We start from the raw sequence: 17,586 nt of genomic DNA, 5'->3' as shown, positions 1-17,586 counted from the left end.
TGTGTCTCCTGCATTGGCAGGTAGATTCTTTATCGCTGGAGCCAGCAGGGAAGTCCCTAACATGTTATTGTTTATATGTGAGCACAGAATACATACAAAAGAATCCCTCTCCATGCATTTGGAACCAGTAGTTGATGGTAAATTGGAAAAGTTAAGGCAGAGAATCATAAAAATGATATACCTATTATATTTACTTATTTATTTATTTGAAGTTTAGCTGATTTACAATGTTGTGTTAGTTTCAGTTGTAAAGTGATTCTGATATATATTCTTTTTCAGATTCTTTCTCTTGTAGATATATGTATATGTATAGTTCCTGATACACCTATTTTAAGCAGCATTGCCTAATTTTGATGAAAAGCTTCTTGAAGAATCAAGGCTTAATCTTTGAGTATGGGTGGGACTGCTGACTGGGGCACATATTCTTCTGGCACAAACCACACCCACAATGACAAAGACCACGTGTGAGTTTGGTTTCCTTGAGATTGAGTGAGAGTATAGACCCCTGAGAAGCAATCTGAAGTACAGATCCTTCTAGGTTTTCACAAATGTCCCCCATATTTTATCTTTCCCACATTTAATTGACAATTCTTGATCATCTTTTGAAAGCATTCAACTTAGTTTTCATGTCAGACAGTCATCACTGTCCATGATATTCAGTTAAATAACCAGTACAACTGACATCAAGGGATTTGGGAACCAATACAACTGACTTTCAGTAGACATGCAGCTCAAACAAAAGAAGTGGAAGTGAGCCAGTGGACCAGAGATGAGCCTAATAAATTAGCTGTGAACGTAGAACATGATGGAGACACATTTTACAGAGGGAATTGAAAGCAGTTTTTCATCTGATGAGTCATCTTCTTAGAGGTCTATTAAAAGAGCTTCTGTTGTAGAGCCATCATATACTGAGTGCTCACAGTGCACCAGGAATTAAGAGCTCTGTTTATACTATATATGATGAACTATATATTATGTGTATATGTATATGTTGTGTACTACATTGGTGTGTATACATAGGATAATGGTTGTGTGTGTCGGGGTGGGGGAGTGTACCGTTTAATCCTAACAACAATCCTCAGCTGTATTAAGGTTAATTCAGTTAAGGCTGAATTAGGTGAGACTTTTAGGTCTTATTCACCACTGTCTCTTATCCATCTCCTAGTCCAACATCTGGCAAATGGCACTCATTACATGTTTATTAAGCAAATGAGGGAATATATGATGAAACTTAGAGAAGTTGTGTAAGCTGCCTAGCATCAATCAGCAGCCTCAGGACTTTGAATGCACATGTCTCTGACCCAAAAATGTATGTTCTTAAGAACAAATTTAGTTCTGTTATAATGATTTCTTTTTCACAAAGCTCTTGGACATCTACTTTGGATCCCATATTTCCTTAAGAATAACCTAATAGGATACAAATCTGGGATTATCTCCACTTTACACAAGTATGTAGATGCTTGAGAATAGGGTCAGTAGCTTGTCCTGTAAAGGGCCAGATAGTATTTTTGTCTTTCCTGACCATATAGTCTACTCAACTCTGTCACTTCAGCATGTGGACATGGCTGCATTCTAGCATTCTATTTATAAAATCAGGTAGTGGCCCATGGACTGCAGTTTGCTGACTCCTGTTCAAAAAACTGTTTGGAACCCAATAAAGTTTTAAAAAATGTTGATCTTTCAAGTGAGTGACTGTGGTAAGTGCTACAAGATGCTCACCTGAACAGGAATGGTTCAGTGGGAAAGGTGGGGTCTTGGTGGGATGCCGACAGGTGGAGAACAGTGGCAGAGGCATTCCTAATGGAGGGTAGAGTGTGTTCTTAGGAGGCAAAAGCAAGCAAGGAAAATACTATATTCCTGAGCAAAAGAGCTGGAGACTATAGATACAGCAGACTGTCCGTTAGAACCCGCCTATATCCCACATGTCTTCCGGGTAGGATCCCTGTAACTGCTCACTCAGTGGTCACTTTAAACATGCTTATTATATACAAGGCACCATGCTAAAAAAAAAAGAAAAAACCCAGGTATGTAATTAGAAAACAAAAACCTGATGCAGACTGTGTTCTCATAGAACGTGTGTTCTATTGGAAAGATACACATTATACACAAATGTAAGAACATGAATATAAATCTTGTTAAATGCTATGTAGGAAAAGAATAGAGGCTGTGAGAGAACAAAATATGTGCTCACTGATGGAAACTGGGACTATAAAGAAAAGTGTAAGAAAAGAAAGTCGAATTTACCTCTAGCCTCAAACATAATCACATAAACATTTTTTGATGTATTTTCTTCCAGGCTGTGCATGTGTGTGTGAGAGAGAGAGGAGAGAGAGATGGATGGATGAATAAAGGAATTATGAAAAATGTATCATATCTGTTTTTGTTTTGTTTTGGTCCCACACACAATACTGTGAGCATTCTTCTGTAACATCCCATAGTTAAACTATAATTTTGCCAATCACCCAATGCTGAACATTCAGATGATTTCCAGTATTTTGATGTAATATTTGTGTGATAAATGATTGGATGTATCTAAATCATCTCTCCGGTTAGTGTCTTAGGACAAATGTCTACATCAAGATTGCTGGGTTAAATGGTACAAACAAGTATCTAGATCATATTAATCAATTGCTTTCTTAAAATACTGTACCAAGGAGCACCTTTGTAATTGCTTTGGCTCTTTCCCACTTTTTCTAGTCTGTTTTTCCTCTGCTTCACCTTGTCACACATTTTCAAAGTGTTCAAGCTCATCCTAGAGAACATACATGGGATGAAAATCAGGAGAAAAAGAAGTCATAAAGACAGAATCGTGGAGCTTTATCTTGAACCTGTTGCCCTTATCCTCCCCAAAAGCCTGGTGCTTTCTTCCTTACTAGTGGGAAAGCAAGCTCAGTGCTCAGCCTCTGGTATTAAACACATGGGTGAGTAGCTTGTCCTCTGGGATTTAGTTGCCCACCTATATTAAATCAAATTACTTTCCTGGTTCCAGGGCATCGGTTGTAGATAAGTATGTGGAACCTGGTGACCCAGAAATGTTAATTTTCCTCAAATTGGTGAGAAGGTAGTTTCCAAGAGTGATTGACCCACCGTGACAACCAGTATGGCTGTTTAATGAACTAGCCTCTTGTGAGGTTCAAATCTGATATTTCTGAAAGCTATGTTAACTTTTTCTTGTTAATACTATATGTGGTCAAATGTAATTTGAACCCCAATAAATCTGAGAAAACTAGACTCTATTATTGGTTCAAGATTTCCAGACATCCCCAAATTGGGAAAATGATTGTATGGCAATGAAAAGTAAAAATATAAATTACCACTGGGATTGCATTTTTGGTGAGTGATTTTGGCCCCTCTAACAACCTTTGAACAATGCAGAGGTTAATTAGGTATAATTTATAGTCATCCCTCCATACTCCCGGTTCGTCTGCATCCAGATTTAGCCAGCCACAGACTGTGTGGTACTCAAGTATTTTACTATTTTAAAAATATCCATGTTTAAGTGGACCTGGGTACTTCAAACTACATGTTGTTCCAGAGTCAGCCCTGTATTGGCTTTCTGGATTTCACCAGCCTTTGGGGATTACAGTTGGAGTCAGTCTGAAGTCTCAGTTCTTTTTGACTTGAATATTTGTGGCATTTTTCTCCCTTTGAACTATCTGGAGGTATTGTTGTAAGAATACGAAGTTCTTTCACTTTTTATTTACAATTTTATGAAGTATTAAAAAATGAGACACAGTTTGTGATCTAAGTGTCTAATAAATAGACTTTAAAAGATACATGGCTGGCTGACTGGCTGGCTGGGTGGCTGGATGAACGAACAGATGGACAGTTGAATGGATAAAGATTTGTGTGGTTAGTAGGTGAGTTGAATGGGTAAAGATTTGTGTGGTTAGGAGGCAATCCAGCTGCTTCCTCAGAAGACTAAAAGTATTAAAACAGTTTCTAGAAGCATCAAGTTTCAGTGATGATTTGAGATGGTAATATTAAAATCTACCTTTCATTTCTTTTCTCTGCTGGCTGTGAAGCCAGCACAGGTGGGATGGAGTGAGAGTGTTGATTGGGGCACTGCAAATGCATGGGAACAAGCTTCCAGGAATTCATCAGTGGTGCTAGTTTAAAAGAAAAAGATATGACACAGGGGAGAAGAACTGCCCTGGGAACCTGAGCTTAACAGGAGATACTGGGACAGTTTAGTGCCTCCAACTGATGTCTCTTGCAGTGATTAATATCTGATCCCATTCCAGATCTGTCAGATTAGCCTGGGTGAAACTAACATACTATGCTTTGGAAGTTAGAACCCTCTAGTCACTTCATAGGATGTAAGAGGAAAGTTTTGGGCACAGTTCCATTTTGGGTACAAAGTGTATTTCCTTATAGGTTCCCTGACCCGTTGCAGGGTCAGAGATCAAAACCCTACTAAGGTCTCCCCAGGACCTGAAGAACTCTGTGCACTGTAGTGAAAAATCAAGAGGAGTCTGATTATCATACTGGGCTGCTGCTGCCAACATGCTTACTCAGTCCCTACGCTTCCTCAGCACAATTTGAGATGGAAATTTTCCGGTCAGAATTTTTCCTATAAGTCTAAGAAACTTGGATTTGAGCCCATTGCACAGGCCAGGGTTTTTTTTTTTTCCCCCTTTTTCCAGTTACTTGACAAGCAGGTTGCCTTTGAGTAGCTCATATGGATGCCTTGATCTAGACATTGGCACATGCTGAAAAGGCAAAACACATCTTTCTCCTTTTGTTTGAACTTTAAGAAGATTGGTCTGCTCACCATTTTCTCCTGTGCTTTTAAGGCTTCCTGTTTCCTGCCTGTCCCTTTGTCTACCTGAGTCTCTCCTAACGGCTCTTCAAGCCACACAGGCTGGCTTGTGTGGGGTCCTCAACCACCCCAGCCCTTCCTGCTTCCCTGTCCCTCTAAGTCACTTTCCCAGGACCTACGTGACCTGCCTCCAGCCCACATTTTCCAATGACATTTCCCCTGAATTATTTGAATGGCTTAATCATAACAACAGTCTTAGATGTATAGCCTTATCCCCATTTCATAAATGAGAAAACTGAGGTCCAAGTACAGACAGCCTGTCAGGAAGAGGCAGTCCTGAATTTTGTCTTCCCAACTGAAAAGAAATTCTGAGAACACGGTTGTCACATCTTTACTCCTTTAGTTTATGTTACAGAGGACAGTGTAGTGCTTGGTGTACAGGTGTTTAGTGCCTGGCTTTTAACCTGAATCTGAGTTGGAGAATAAATTGATTATGTCTCCATGGTTAGGACAGCAGTCAATAACATATTCTTTATGTGGGAGTTTGAACTTGGGGCTCCCTGTTAGCATGTTGAAGCCGGTTTCTCCTACTTCTTCTAGGGTTTAGATAATAGGGCCGACGTCAAAAGTTGTGCTGTATATTTCTGCAGTCACTTGGAAATTGTACCAGCTCATTAAGAGCACGGCTCATTATTTATTCGTTCATCCATCCATTTGTTAATGTGTTTGTTCATTTTACTCTTTAACCATTCAGCAAGTATTGATTGAGCAACTGAAATGTCATTCATACCATATGAGTTGGCATATGATAGCATCCAAATGAAAATGTATATAAAGCGTTATTAATATCGATTATGAAGGGGAGGGGAGAAGTGAGCAAAAAAAAAAAAAAAAGACAATTTAAAAAAGTTCACCACATTGATGATAGGACAAATATATAAGTGTAATTCCTCCCATATAAATTTCTTTGTGAACTGTGAGAGTTCAGTGAACAGAATAGTTATCAAAATACCAATGATGGTTATGTATGGCTAATGGAACTTTTATTTTTACTATTTATCTTGTCTAATGTATGACAGTTTTCAATACTTATATGCATTGTTTACACACTAAAAATTATAAAGCTGTCATTGTGAAAAATAATTCATAGAGTGTCTATTATGTGCGAGGACTAAGTCTCTGGCTATCAATGTACTAAATATTCACCCAAGTTCTAACTATTTTCTTGGAAGTCCCATTTGTAACTCTTCAAATGAAAATTGATTTGAAGAGTAGTGAAAAGTGGACACTCTCCAATTCTGTAACAAGAATTCCATTAAAGTTCTCTTACCTGTAAGTTCAAGTGAAAGGGCTTTGGGAATGAACTTGGCTCTTAGGTTTAGAGCTCCTTTGGTCTTGGGTCTTGGCTTAAACAGTAAGGGTAAGACGATACTTGTGAGCTCAACCTATCATTTCATAAGGGGCCTGGAGAAGGGTCTTGGAGGAATCAGTGAAAATCAATTGCAATGATGGAAAAGTCATCGAAGAAAAAATGTCTTAAATCCTGTGGGTTGGAGCCAGCGCCTCTGTACATAAAGGGTCTCACCGTCTGTGTTTATTGACACAGAACGTACTTTTAATTACCCTGAAGGAATTTCTGGCATGTTTTGCCTAAGCCAGTCTTAAAATCTTTAATCAGTAGTTTCATGACAACCAGGCCCACTGGCAATGGGGGCACCTGGGGGCAGCTGGTCAAGGGTAGTGTATTGCAGAGTGGCTATTAGTGACAGAGCAAAAGTATGCTTTATCAGAGAGACAGAAGCAGGAAAATGAGATGGCCTTGACTTTGAAAAGTTTGGCATGTCTTGTGTCTGAGAAGCCTGGGTTTCCTTCCCAGTTATTGACCATGATCTAAGCAACCTCCATAACCTCTATTTTTTGTATATTGAGGGTAAGCTTTGGTAAGATGATATAAGCCAGAGTTTGAGCGACTAATCAAGCCATCAGCTTTATTGCTTAACAACTAGTGACTTGAGAAAAAAAAAAAATGAATTTACCTTCCAAATACAGGCCCAGGGAAAATGTAGACTTTTTTGTGTTAATCACAAAATATTTTAAGAAAAGTGCTATAATAGGAAAAGCAGGATGATGGTGTCACATCATAAAGCCATCTTAATCCATCAAATAACTTGAGGGGAAGCCATAGCCCAAGGTGAATGTGAAGGCACCAAAGACATTGTTTCCTTGATTTTTATCTCTTTGTTCTTGAATCCCTTAGTTGAATCCTCTCAACAAGATGTAAAAGCAATCAATAGTACTAAATACTGTCTTTTATTCATCTCTCCGGGTTTAACTCCAGATGAGATTTCTCTTTTTCTCCCTACATAGAAATGCCCTTTTCCCTGTCTCTTGTCACAGCTGTCCTAATCAATCCGCATATAGGCTAAGTTTTACTTTTTGATGTAGATGGCAAAGGTGAATAACTTGGCACCTTGAAACCTGAATAGGAATCTAAAGGTGTCTTTGGCACAACATATTGAGCCCCCACTTGTGGAGCTACCAAGAGTGTTTCTGCCCTATTTAGTGGCATAATGGCTCGCTGATAATCCTTTTTGCTTGCACAGAAAGGTTTCTCAGTCTATTTCATAGGAACATTCACTGAATGCCAAGGGAATTGCCAAGCTTATAGAGAAGTGAGGCCATTGGAAATGAATCCCTTTTAACCATCAAAACAACTGGGCAGATAGTTCCATGGATGTCCTTGGTGTACCAAGACTAATTATCAGTTTTAAACAGTCCCCTTTCCTCCTACCTTTCAAACTAGTCTTCCAGTAAACCAACTTGGCTAACCAGGTTGTTATGTCAGTGGCCAAATTTTAGGCAAGGAAGGAGTTACTGAAATAATAACCCCCTCTTATATTTCTGATGGGATTTTATATTTCTGCAAAGTATTTTCTCAACTCTTACCTATGTGGCACAAATTTGGAGAGCAGGTTTTATTTTGTCTCATCTTCTCAGTGAGAAAACAGACCCAGTGGATTTCATCAACTTGTCCATGATCGTGTGGCTGGTTTGTAGTGGAGACATGACTGAGGTCCAGAGATTCTGATTCTGAAAACAGAGCTCTTTCCCATGAGATTAGAATACTTAAATAAATCAAGCTTCATTGAACTCTTAAGTAGATGAAATCTTGCAATCTGGGGAAAGGGTGTTCATTTTGCAAGACATTGGCCACCTTCATCCTTAGCATGGGGTTGTTTGGGTAGAGCAACATGGCATATTACCCTTTGATTGTTGGTCTTGGCTGTGGGGTTTCTCATTCCTAAGGTTATTCATTGTTACTATTGCCACATGGGCAGGTTTGGGCCACACTCCTGGCCAGTGGTGCAAGCCTCAAAGAGGTTAGGGTTTGGTGATTATAAAGATGTGGCACAGTCCGTGGACTTCATTCTATTTCAAGTCTGAATATAGCACTCAAACATCTAACTCACAAATAGCTGCCATATGGGACAAATAAGAAAATAGGTAAGAAAGACAATGAATTCATCACTACTGAAACCATCCTTATCCCCTGGAAACATAATCCAAGGACAGGGAAGTTAGATTTACTGAGTGGTCTTTACATGCTAAGTACCTATTTTGCTTCCTTTACATTTAATTCTGTGAGCAGTGTATTCTTTATTAAGAAGCTGGGCTCAATAGTTAAATCCTCTAAGTACCCATAAAATAACGACATGAACGTGGGCAAACTCCACGAGATGGTGAGGGACAAGGGAGCCTGGGGTGCTGCCATCCATGGGATTGCCAAGAGTCGAACATGACTTGGAGACTGAACAACAACAATGCAATCACAACAATAAGAGTAACCACCTTCTAAGGCTGTTTAAGGATCAAGTGAGATAGTGTTTGTACAACGGTTAGTTCAGTACCTGACATAGATTGAACATTCATTAAATGGTTGCTTGGTTGTCTTTAGTATTTCTGGCAGCCTTAAATGATCCTAAGTGTTATTTGCCCTGGGCCAAACATTCCTTCTGCCCTCCAAGTCCCTAGAATTCAGAATTATACTAAAAAGTATACTCAAAAGATTAAGAGCCCTGACTCTGAAAAACACTGAATTTGTCTCTGGACTCCATCCCTCACTAATTCTATGACCTTGGGCAAGTTATTGAACCCCTCTCAGCCCAGATGTCTCCTCCTTCAGTTCTCAGTTCAGTTCAGTTCAGTTGCTCAGTTGTGTCCGGCTCTTTGTGACCCCATGAATCGCAGCACGCCAGGCCTCCCTGTTCATCACCAACTCCCAGAGTTTACCCAAACTCATGTCTATCGAGTTGGTGATGCCATCCAGCCATCTCAACCTCTGTCGTCCCCTTATCCTCCTGCCCCCAATCCCTCCCATCATCAGGATGAGTCAACCCTTCTCATGAGGTGGTCAAAGTATTGGAGTTTCAGCTTCAGCATCAATCCTTTCAACGAACACCCAGGATTGATCTTCAGAATGGACTGGTTGGATCTCCTTGCAGTCCAAGGGACTCTCAAGAGTCTTCTCCAACACCACAGTTCAAAAGCATCAATTCTTCGGCGCTCAGCTTTCTTCACAGTCCAACTCTCACATCCATACATGACCACTGAAAAAACCATAGCCTTGACTAGACAGACTTTTGTTGGCAAAGTAATGTCTCTGCTTTTTAACATACTATCTAGGTTGATCATAACTTTCCTTCCATGGAGTAAGAATGAGGCTAACAATGCTTAACTTCTTAAGGTCCCTGTGAGTATTAAATATGTGTTACAGTGTATATAATGTGCTCAGGACAGTGCCAAATATGTAGCATGTAATAAAGACTAAATCATGTTAGGTTGTCTTTTCACTAATATTACTTCAGTTACCTAACTGTCCTAAAGCAAAATCATTGCTGTCAAATGACGGTTGTTTTGATTACAAAACAGAAACAGGTTAATAACCCAACCTTAACCTTTGATCTAGTATCAGTTCTGGCTAGTGGTGATTGGTCTCTTTTAAATAATAAATATAAGCTCATAAAATAATAAATGGAATCTTATGAAAGACTTAGCCAACTGCTTGTCTCTTCTAAATATGAGATAAAACATTAAGAAATGAAAATTCATTATCTACTTTAGATACCATCAATAGGATAGTTTTTAAAGGAAATAGCTTTGAGATACTAAAAAATTAATAATAGATTAGTTATAAGCCTCTTTCTATATTAGTGGCATCTTGAAGCTTTCTATTAAGACTTAATTTTGTTAGTTTTGAAAAAACCTTCTTTATTTTTAGTACTTCTTATTTTGCCTGATTCATAGATTTTGCTAGAGTATAATCTTATAACTCTGAACACTTCAAGAGAAAGAGCGCCTCCTCTCATCAGTGAGATGACTTCTGTTTCTGAGCGCATCTAACTGCTTTTAAGTTGTTCTGTGTATCAGAGTGGCCTCTCTTTTTCACCATTGCTCCTAGCCCCACAATATGAAACCTTACCTCAAAAGCTTAGTCCTGGGCACATGATCCCTCTTTAACTATATGAGGCTAGCTCTCCTAACCACAAACTTCCTCAAAACTCCCTAGATGCCATATGACTGTTGTTTTCTACTCTTATGTTAGTAGAATCACTTGACGTGTTCCTTAAACACAAATTTCTGGGCTCCCCCCCAGAGTTTCCAATGTAATAGATCTGGGATGGGGCCTAAACATTTGCTTTCTAAGGATTTCCCAGGAGGTGCTGTTGCTGGTGGTTCACGGCAACGTTTTGATAACCACTCCTCCCCAAAACCCAAAGGCAGCGCGCTTCATGTTAAGGAGGCTGAAGCCCAGAGAGGTTTTGTAGTGCTGGTGGTGTCCCTTCAATAGCCTGGATTTTGACAGGCCAAGAGCAACCTCACAAAATGAGACTAGAAGGGGGGACCTGGGGAGTCTGTAATGCACCTGTGTATGTTAACAAACATTGTCACTTCACTGCCTCCTGGAGTCTGGATCTGAACCCCATATTTGTCACAGGACCCAAGGGAGAACCCAAGACAGAGAATAGTGGCACAATAATGAAGCATGAATTATCCAGATGAAATCACCTATGGAAACAAAGGTATTAGTATTATTATTTATACCTACTCTTCTTAATAAAATAGCCATATGGAAGTGTCAGACAGTTGCCATTGCTTAAAAGTTGTGCTGTGGGACTCAAATCCATTAATTCACATTCAGAAAGCAAAGTGTAGATAGGAAGCATCGTTGAATTTACTATTTTATAGTAGAACTAAGAATGTGTTTTGATGAGATGTGTTGGTATCTGGCAAAGACAAATAATAATTAGCCAAGAAATGACCAGAAAGGGATTAGATAAGATAAGAATAGACCCTGCTTTAGAGATGCTAGAGATGTATGTCAAGTAGGCTAGTGAACCAGATGAAGAAAAGAGTTGGGGTCAGCAGACAAAGACAATGTGGGCTTCTTAATTTGTGTATGATAAAGAATGAAGCATCTTACTCAATGGGTAATTTTGAATTAGAAAGCAGATCTAGAAATCACTATGTGGGAAAGACAGTATCTTCCAACCTGTATTAAATATTTGGAATCCCTTTTATTATAACCCCTAAATAGTCCCACCGGATTTGGAGGACATAGCGTGAGGACTTTTGCTGGCTTGTTTTTGTTTCTTGAAACTGTTCAGGGAGACCCTTTAGCTTTATAGCCTTGACATGTGGCTGCATTTTGGGGGCCCTGGAAAATAAAATTTAGTACAAAAGAACTATTTTTATTTAAGAAAAAAGAATCATCAGAGATTTTCCCTTGAAGTGGAGTTTGTAACAGATGTAGGTAAGAACTCTGAGACAGAGTGAAGAGGAAGACAGAAGAGTCCCTTTTGAGAAAAAGAATGGGGAAAGAAGAGTTTCCAAATAAATATTTGTTATAGGCAAATGAAGCAGAAAAGGTGGTCAGTGACTTAGTAGGAGAAGAAAGCAAATTGTATATTTATGTGTATATATATATGTTTATGCATATTCTCCATCAGTCTATAAATAAGGATGTGTCAGGCATTGGTGTCCCAAGGAAATTAAACAACCTTAGCTTTATACATTGATATAAACTTCATAAAAGTTAAATTCCTTAATGTGTTTTCTTAAAATAAGATAATAAGAGAGCAGGGTTTGTTTTTAAATAATACCTTGAGGGTATTTGTGATGTGAGGTAGAGTTCAGCTCTTTCATTGTTCTAGAAAAATTTACACTTTTCTGTCTGACTTATTTTAATAACAGGTATATTTCAGTATGGGGCTTCCCTGGTGGATCAGAGGACAAAGCGTCTGCCTGCAATGCAGGAGACCCCGGTTTGATCCCTGGGTTGGGAAGATCCCCTGGAGAAAGAAATGGCAACCCACTCCAGTATTCGCATATTCCATTGTAATTTCAATGTATGTTTTTATCATTCCTACCAACCAAATCACGTTTTCAGTGCATTCTAATACAGTATTGATTGGAATGAGGGCTGAGTTTTATTTGGTTTCTCCTCAGTGATAGTCCTTTAATGAGATAAGATTAGATGAACTTTGAATAGATTTCCCCGAAGCTTCCAGCTTTTATGCCTTCTTTACCTCCTCTGAGAAGGAGGGGAGGGAAGGACTGAAGTATTTGGTTGTTTGGTCATGTTTTTGGGTCTGTATCATGTTAGACTCAAAATTTCCAAGAGCACTAAAGCTGCAAGTGAGAAAGCCATGGTTCAGAGTGAAGATTAAGTGTTTGTTTGGAGGGAAAATTGCAAGGATGAATACTGGCTTTTTACCATATCTCGTCAAGTCCACATATTGCTGAAAAGCACTTTCAAAGTAAGAAGACTGTGCCCTTTCAAAATGCGAAGGGGTTAAGGTTCATAAATAAGCATAAGGTATGAAATGAATGTGTATGTGTGTATTAACATAACGTAAGTGCCATGCAAGGCATTATTTTCACAAGTTAAGCTACTTTCTTCAGAAATGGACTCTGTTAGAATTTGGTTAAGACTGCCTTGAGTTTTCAATGACAGGTTAAAATTTTGTAATAGCAGTATAGGGCCTGAAGTCATGTGTTGCAATCTTTGATTGTCTTATTTCTCTTTGTGCTCCAAAGAGAAATAAGACTTTAAGATGTAGCAGCAGATTGGCATGAAGGGAGTCTGCCATTCATCCCTTCCTTTACTCAGCATGTACTGAGCATTTACTGTGTGTTGTGCTTTGTACTGGGGATGCAGAAGTATAGCACCTAGACTCTTCTGTTAAAGGAACTCATGTCCTCATGGGGGACACAGACAGGACAACAGGTGGTTATTATGTAGTCTGAGAAGTTCTGTGATGGGGGGAAGACAAGGCACTGTGACATGATGGAGGAGGGCTCATGAAGAAGCAGATGGCTAACCTGGGACCTGATGGATGAGGAGGAGGAAGGTGAAGGGAAGAGGGATGAAGTGCTCCATGTAGAGATGATGGTATGGGTCAGAAGATAAAGGGGTTAGTCCTACCTGACTTAGTAGTTTGTTGACTTCAGAAAAAAGTCCATCTTGGAGATTTAGTTTCCTTATCTTCCTGTGGATACTGGGGTTGGGGGAGGGGGCAGGTGGTAGTGATAATGGTTCTAGCAAAGATGGTGGCCCTGATTGGTAGGGGGAGGAAAAAGGAGATGAACAATAGCCATTCACATTTCCTGAGCACTTATTAGGCGCCATGTTTAAGCATACTAAAGAATTTCTATACATTAATTACCAACTTGAGTTTTATAATCTCTAGATAAGGTGAAAGTGAAGTTGCTCAGTTGTGTCTGACTTTTTGTGACCCCACAGACTGTAGCCTTCCAGGCTCCTCAGTCATGGGATTTTCCAGGCAGGAATACTGGAGTGGGTTGCCATTTCCTTTTCCAGGGGATCTTCCCTAGATAAGGTAGGCATCCTTATTATCTCTGTTTTACAGGTGAGAAAAGTGAAGTTTAGAAAGGCTATGTGACTTGCTTAAGGTCATCCTGCTAGTAAGTGGAAAAGCCAGGATTTGAAAACAGAAGTTGACTCTAGAGTCTGCATTTTCTACTATTAGTATGTTGTTCATAATCTAACTTTTTCACAGGGATGATATAGAAATGAGTGCAGCAGTTTATTTCAGAGAGATTTTTAAACAGCATGGAACTCTGTGCTGCATTGTACATGTTGAGCTGAGCATGAGTCCTGAGCTTGGTAGCTAACCTAGAATAAAAAGTAAAAATAGTTTTAGCCATATGTGGGCTTCAGTTACTTGTCTTGTTAGCAGCCCCTTTTAATTCCATGGATTCAGCACATTAGTAGTCAAAAGTGGCATTCCCTAGGGGATATTTTTTGAAGCAACTGAACATTAGATGAGCTGGACCATGGATTTGCTCCCAGATGATAACTGTTATGTTAGAAAGTCCTCAAACATTTCTGAGATCGTTAATTTCTGTTACTCACTCCATGTGCCTCTATGACTGCTTGGCACGAAGTGAAATGGAGGCTTGGCAGTTCTCCAGTTCTTTTCAAGGTCTCGGCTTCTCATAGGGATAATTCAGAGCCCCAAATGTATTCTAAAAAAAAAAAAAAAAAACCTCTGGACTACCTGGTTGACATAAACACACACACACACACATACACACACACACATATGTGTTTATGTGTGTATGTGTGTGTGTGTATATATATATATATATATATATTTAAAGTCACTTGGTCATGTCTGACTCTTTGCGACCCCATGGACTACACAATCCATGGAATTCTCCAAGCCAGAATACTAGAATACTGGGGTGGGTAGCCTTTGCCTTCTCCAGGGGATCTTCACAACCCAGGGATCAAAGCCAGGTGTCCCACATTGTAGACAGATTCTTTACCAGCTGAGTCACCAGGGAAACCTGTATATATATATATATGAGAATATGTGTGTATAAACATATACATATACACACATATTCTCATACACCTATGAGAATATATATATATTCTCAACCTTGCCTCTACTTTTTTGCCAGATAGACTCTCTTCCTGTCACTTCAATGTCTGACAGCCATTGTGTTGTTGTGAACTTAGGACTGTCTGCACTAGTGACACAGAAGCAGGCCCATGTTGCTGGCCAATGCATTAGCCACCATTGGGAATAATTGAGAAAGTTCAGAGAGAGGCAGTTGTAAGCTCTTTGGGCACAGAGAGCATGCCTCCACTCTAAAGGGAATGGCTGGTTGTAATCTACACTAGGGAGATCTGCAGTGAACTAAAATCATGAATTCTGCATCATAGTTGAATTCCAGAGGCTAATTGTTAGTTTAAGTCCTGCTTGAGGCCCCAGTAGTGGGAGGGTGGGGTTCCTTTTGGAAGCTTGATTGAGCTAAGGTGAAAGGTGAGGCTATAATTCAGATATACTAGTGAAATGCAAACAGTTTCATGTATTAATGGTCACTAATGACCTGTAATCAAGCTATGATTTGTTAGGTTAAAGATGCAATTAGTTTATTTGTTCAGGGGTGTAAATGGAAGAATTTATCAATCTGCTGATTGTTCTTCTCCATTGGAAACGGTGGACAGGAGCATAGTCTGGAGCTGTGGGACCTCGGGGTGCCACTCTCGGTTGCTGAGATTCTCCCAGCTCCAGCCCCTCTTAGATCTACCATCTTTGTCAAATGGGATGAAGAGAGTACTCTTCTGGCACCCTCTCTCTGTGACTTTTCCTCTTGCTAAGCAAGCCCCTGCAGTAGTAATTTTTCTCTTTTTGGCTCTGCTCTGGTCCTAAGCTTCTACTAGCTGATTTTCTCGAAGTAGTACTATTTGTTCAAACATGTAACGCATAAATATTGAGAGCCAGTTATGTTCCAAACACTGCCCTAAGCCTTAAGGTTTGTAATGATTTTCAAGAGAGTCTTGTCTCAACCTTTGCAAAATTTACAATCTCTCTGTAGGTATCTTTAAAATTTTCTGTGACAGTAACTACTCCCTGCAGTGCTTATCACCAAAAACCCTCAGTGAAAACTCTCTTGGTATGAAACAGATGCTCTGTTGAGATAGGCATCTTTGAGAACAAGGCACTTTGATCTTTTGGGGGTACATCAAAATTGGCACTAGAGATTTTAAGGGATTAGAATGACTCCTTAGAAAAGATAGACCTGGTATCTTCCCTAGTCTTTCATTTAACCCAAGGAAGTAAATACATATAAATCCTTATGGGAGACCATGACATTAAAATGTAAAATCCTTTCATCCTTAATCAGGTGAAAACACTGTGTTCCACTTGACGTGCAACCACAGAGCAACAATGATGCAGGTTATCCTGGCGAGGCACTGGCTCACTTGAGAGCATGCTGAGGCAGTGGGAATGATCACGCTCCCATAGCACATGACTTCTTTTTAATTTTTATTGCAGTATAGTTGCTTTACAATGCTGTGTTAGTTTCTACCATACAGCAAATCAGTCAGTCATACATATACGTATAGCCCCTCCTTTTGTATTTTCCTCCTACTCAGGTCACCACAGTGCTTGCAGTAGAGTTCCCTGTGCTGCACGATATGTTCTCATTCGTTTTCGATTTTATACATAGTATCAATAGTGTATATGTGTGAATTCCAATGTCCCAATTCATCCCACCTCCCTTTTCCCCTTTGTATCCATGCATTTGTTCTCTATGTCTCTATTTCTGCTTTGCAAAAAGGATTATCTATACCATTTTCTAGATTCCACATATATCCATTAATATATGTTATTTGTTTTTCTGTTCGTGACTTACTTCACTGAGTATGACACTGTCTAGGTCCATCCCCGTCTCTACAAATGATCCAGTTTCACTCCTTTATGTGGCTGAGTAATAGTCCATTGTATATATGGACCACATCTTCTTTTATCCATTCCTCTGTTGATGGACATTTAGGTTGTTTCCATGTCCTGGCTGTTGTGAATAGTGCTCATGTGAGCATTGGGCCATAGCACATGACTTCTTTGCTCATCAAAACTAATCACATTCACTTGCAATTTACTCATCCCAAAGGACTATCAATCTCCTCCCCTCAAAGGTGCGAACTTGTGTCTCTCACTCAGCATTTATCCTAGAATCTAAAACAGTGCCTGACGTACAATGAGTATGCTCAGTAAATATTTGTTGAATAAAATCCAGACACAATGATGAGAGCTTAAAAGTTAGTAGTAGCATTTGTGATTTTGTGAAATAAAGCAAAATTACTTGATAACAATGATCTTAATAATTAGTACTAGTAAAGCATTAGCACGCCATAGCTGACCTCTTTGGCATAAGATTATTTTTCACATCCCCTTTATGTTCACTTCCACATAATACCTATTTCAGTGTACTAATGACATATTTGATAAAAGGAATTTCCTATATCTTTGGCCTAGCAGTGACATTTCTTACACTCATCACAAGGGTGACCAACCACATTTCTGATGTGAAATGACATATCCTTCAGAATCCAAAGAGGAGCTTTAATGTTCAGGGAAGTCTTGGCAATAGATACGTGGATTGTGTGGTCATTTCTCCCTTGATTTATCCAGTAGATGTTTTGGGAGGCACTTGTATGCCTGGCATGGGGTTAGGTGCCAGGAATGTGAAGTAACAAGGCCATCTGATGAAATCTGTTAACAACAGACTAACAAAGATAAATGTACAACTGTGACAAGCACTGCAGAGGAAGAGTTTGTGGTGCTAGAAGAGTGACCTGGACAGGGTAGGCATCTCAGCTGAAGAGGTGAATGGGCTAGATCCCAAAGCCTTAGTAGGAGTTAGCTGTGTTGAAGAGCAGAGACAAAGATGTATTAACATGTGCGGTAGTAGCAGCAAAAGGAATGTGCGTTCAGAGAGGTAAA

The 17,586-nt window shown here is 39.5% G+C and overlaps 1 protein-coding gene across 26 annotated transcripts in view; it reads left to right on the top strand.

Moving 5' to 3' along the window:
- The window catches only part of PPP2R2B (protein phosphatase 2 regulatory subunit Bbeta), a 713,296-nt gene that overhangs the window by 410,438 nt on the left and 285,272 nt on the right, over positions 1-17,586 (top strand). For 5 of the 26 annotated variants that reach the window (XM_086412221.1, XM_086412233.1, XM_086412220.1 and 2 more), the window contains one exon: positions 10,758-10,842. The exons of the other annotated variants lie outside the window; for them this stretch is intronic. In XM_086412221.1, the coding sequence (XP_086268347.1) occupies positions 10,806-10,842 (37 nt within the window). In that variant the 5' untranslated portion in view covers positions 10,758-10,805. The remainder of the gene's footprint in view (positions 1-10,757; positions 10,843-17,586) is intronic. 26 annotated transcript variants of the gene reach the window in all.

The sequence above is a fragment of the Bos grunniens genome, chromosome 7, assembly GCF_055505025.1.
Source record: "Bos grunniens cultivar Pamir isolate PY7600 chromosome 7, Bosgru_T2T1.0, whole genome shotgun sequence".
Taxonomy (NCBI): Eukaryota; Metazoa; Chordata; class Mammalia; order Artiodactyla; family Bovidae; genus Bos; species Bos grunniens.
Note: the sequence above shows the minus strand (reverse complement) of the source record. Positions and strands in the feature narration are given on the sequence as shown.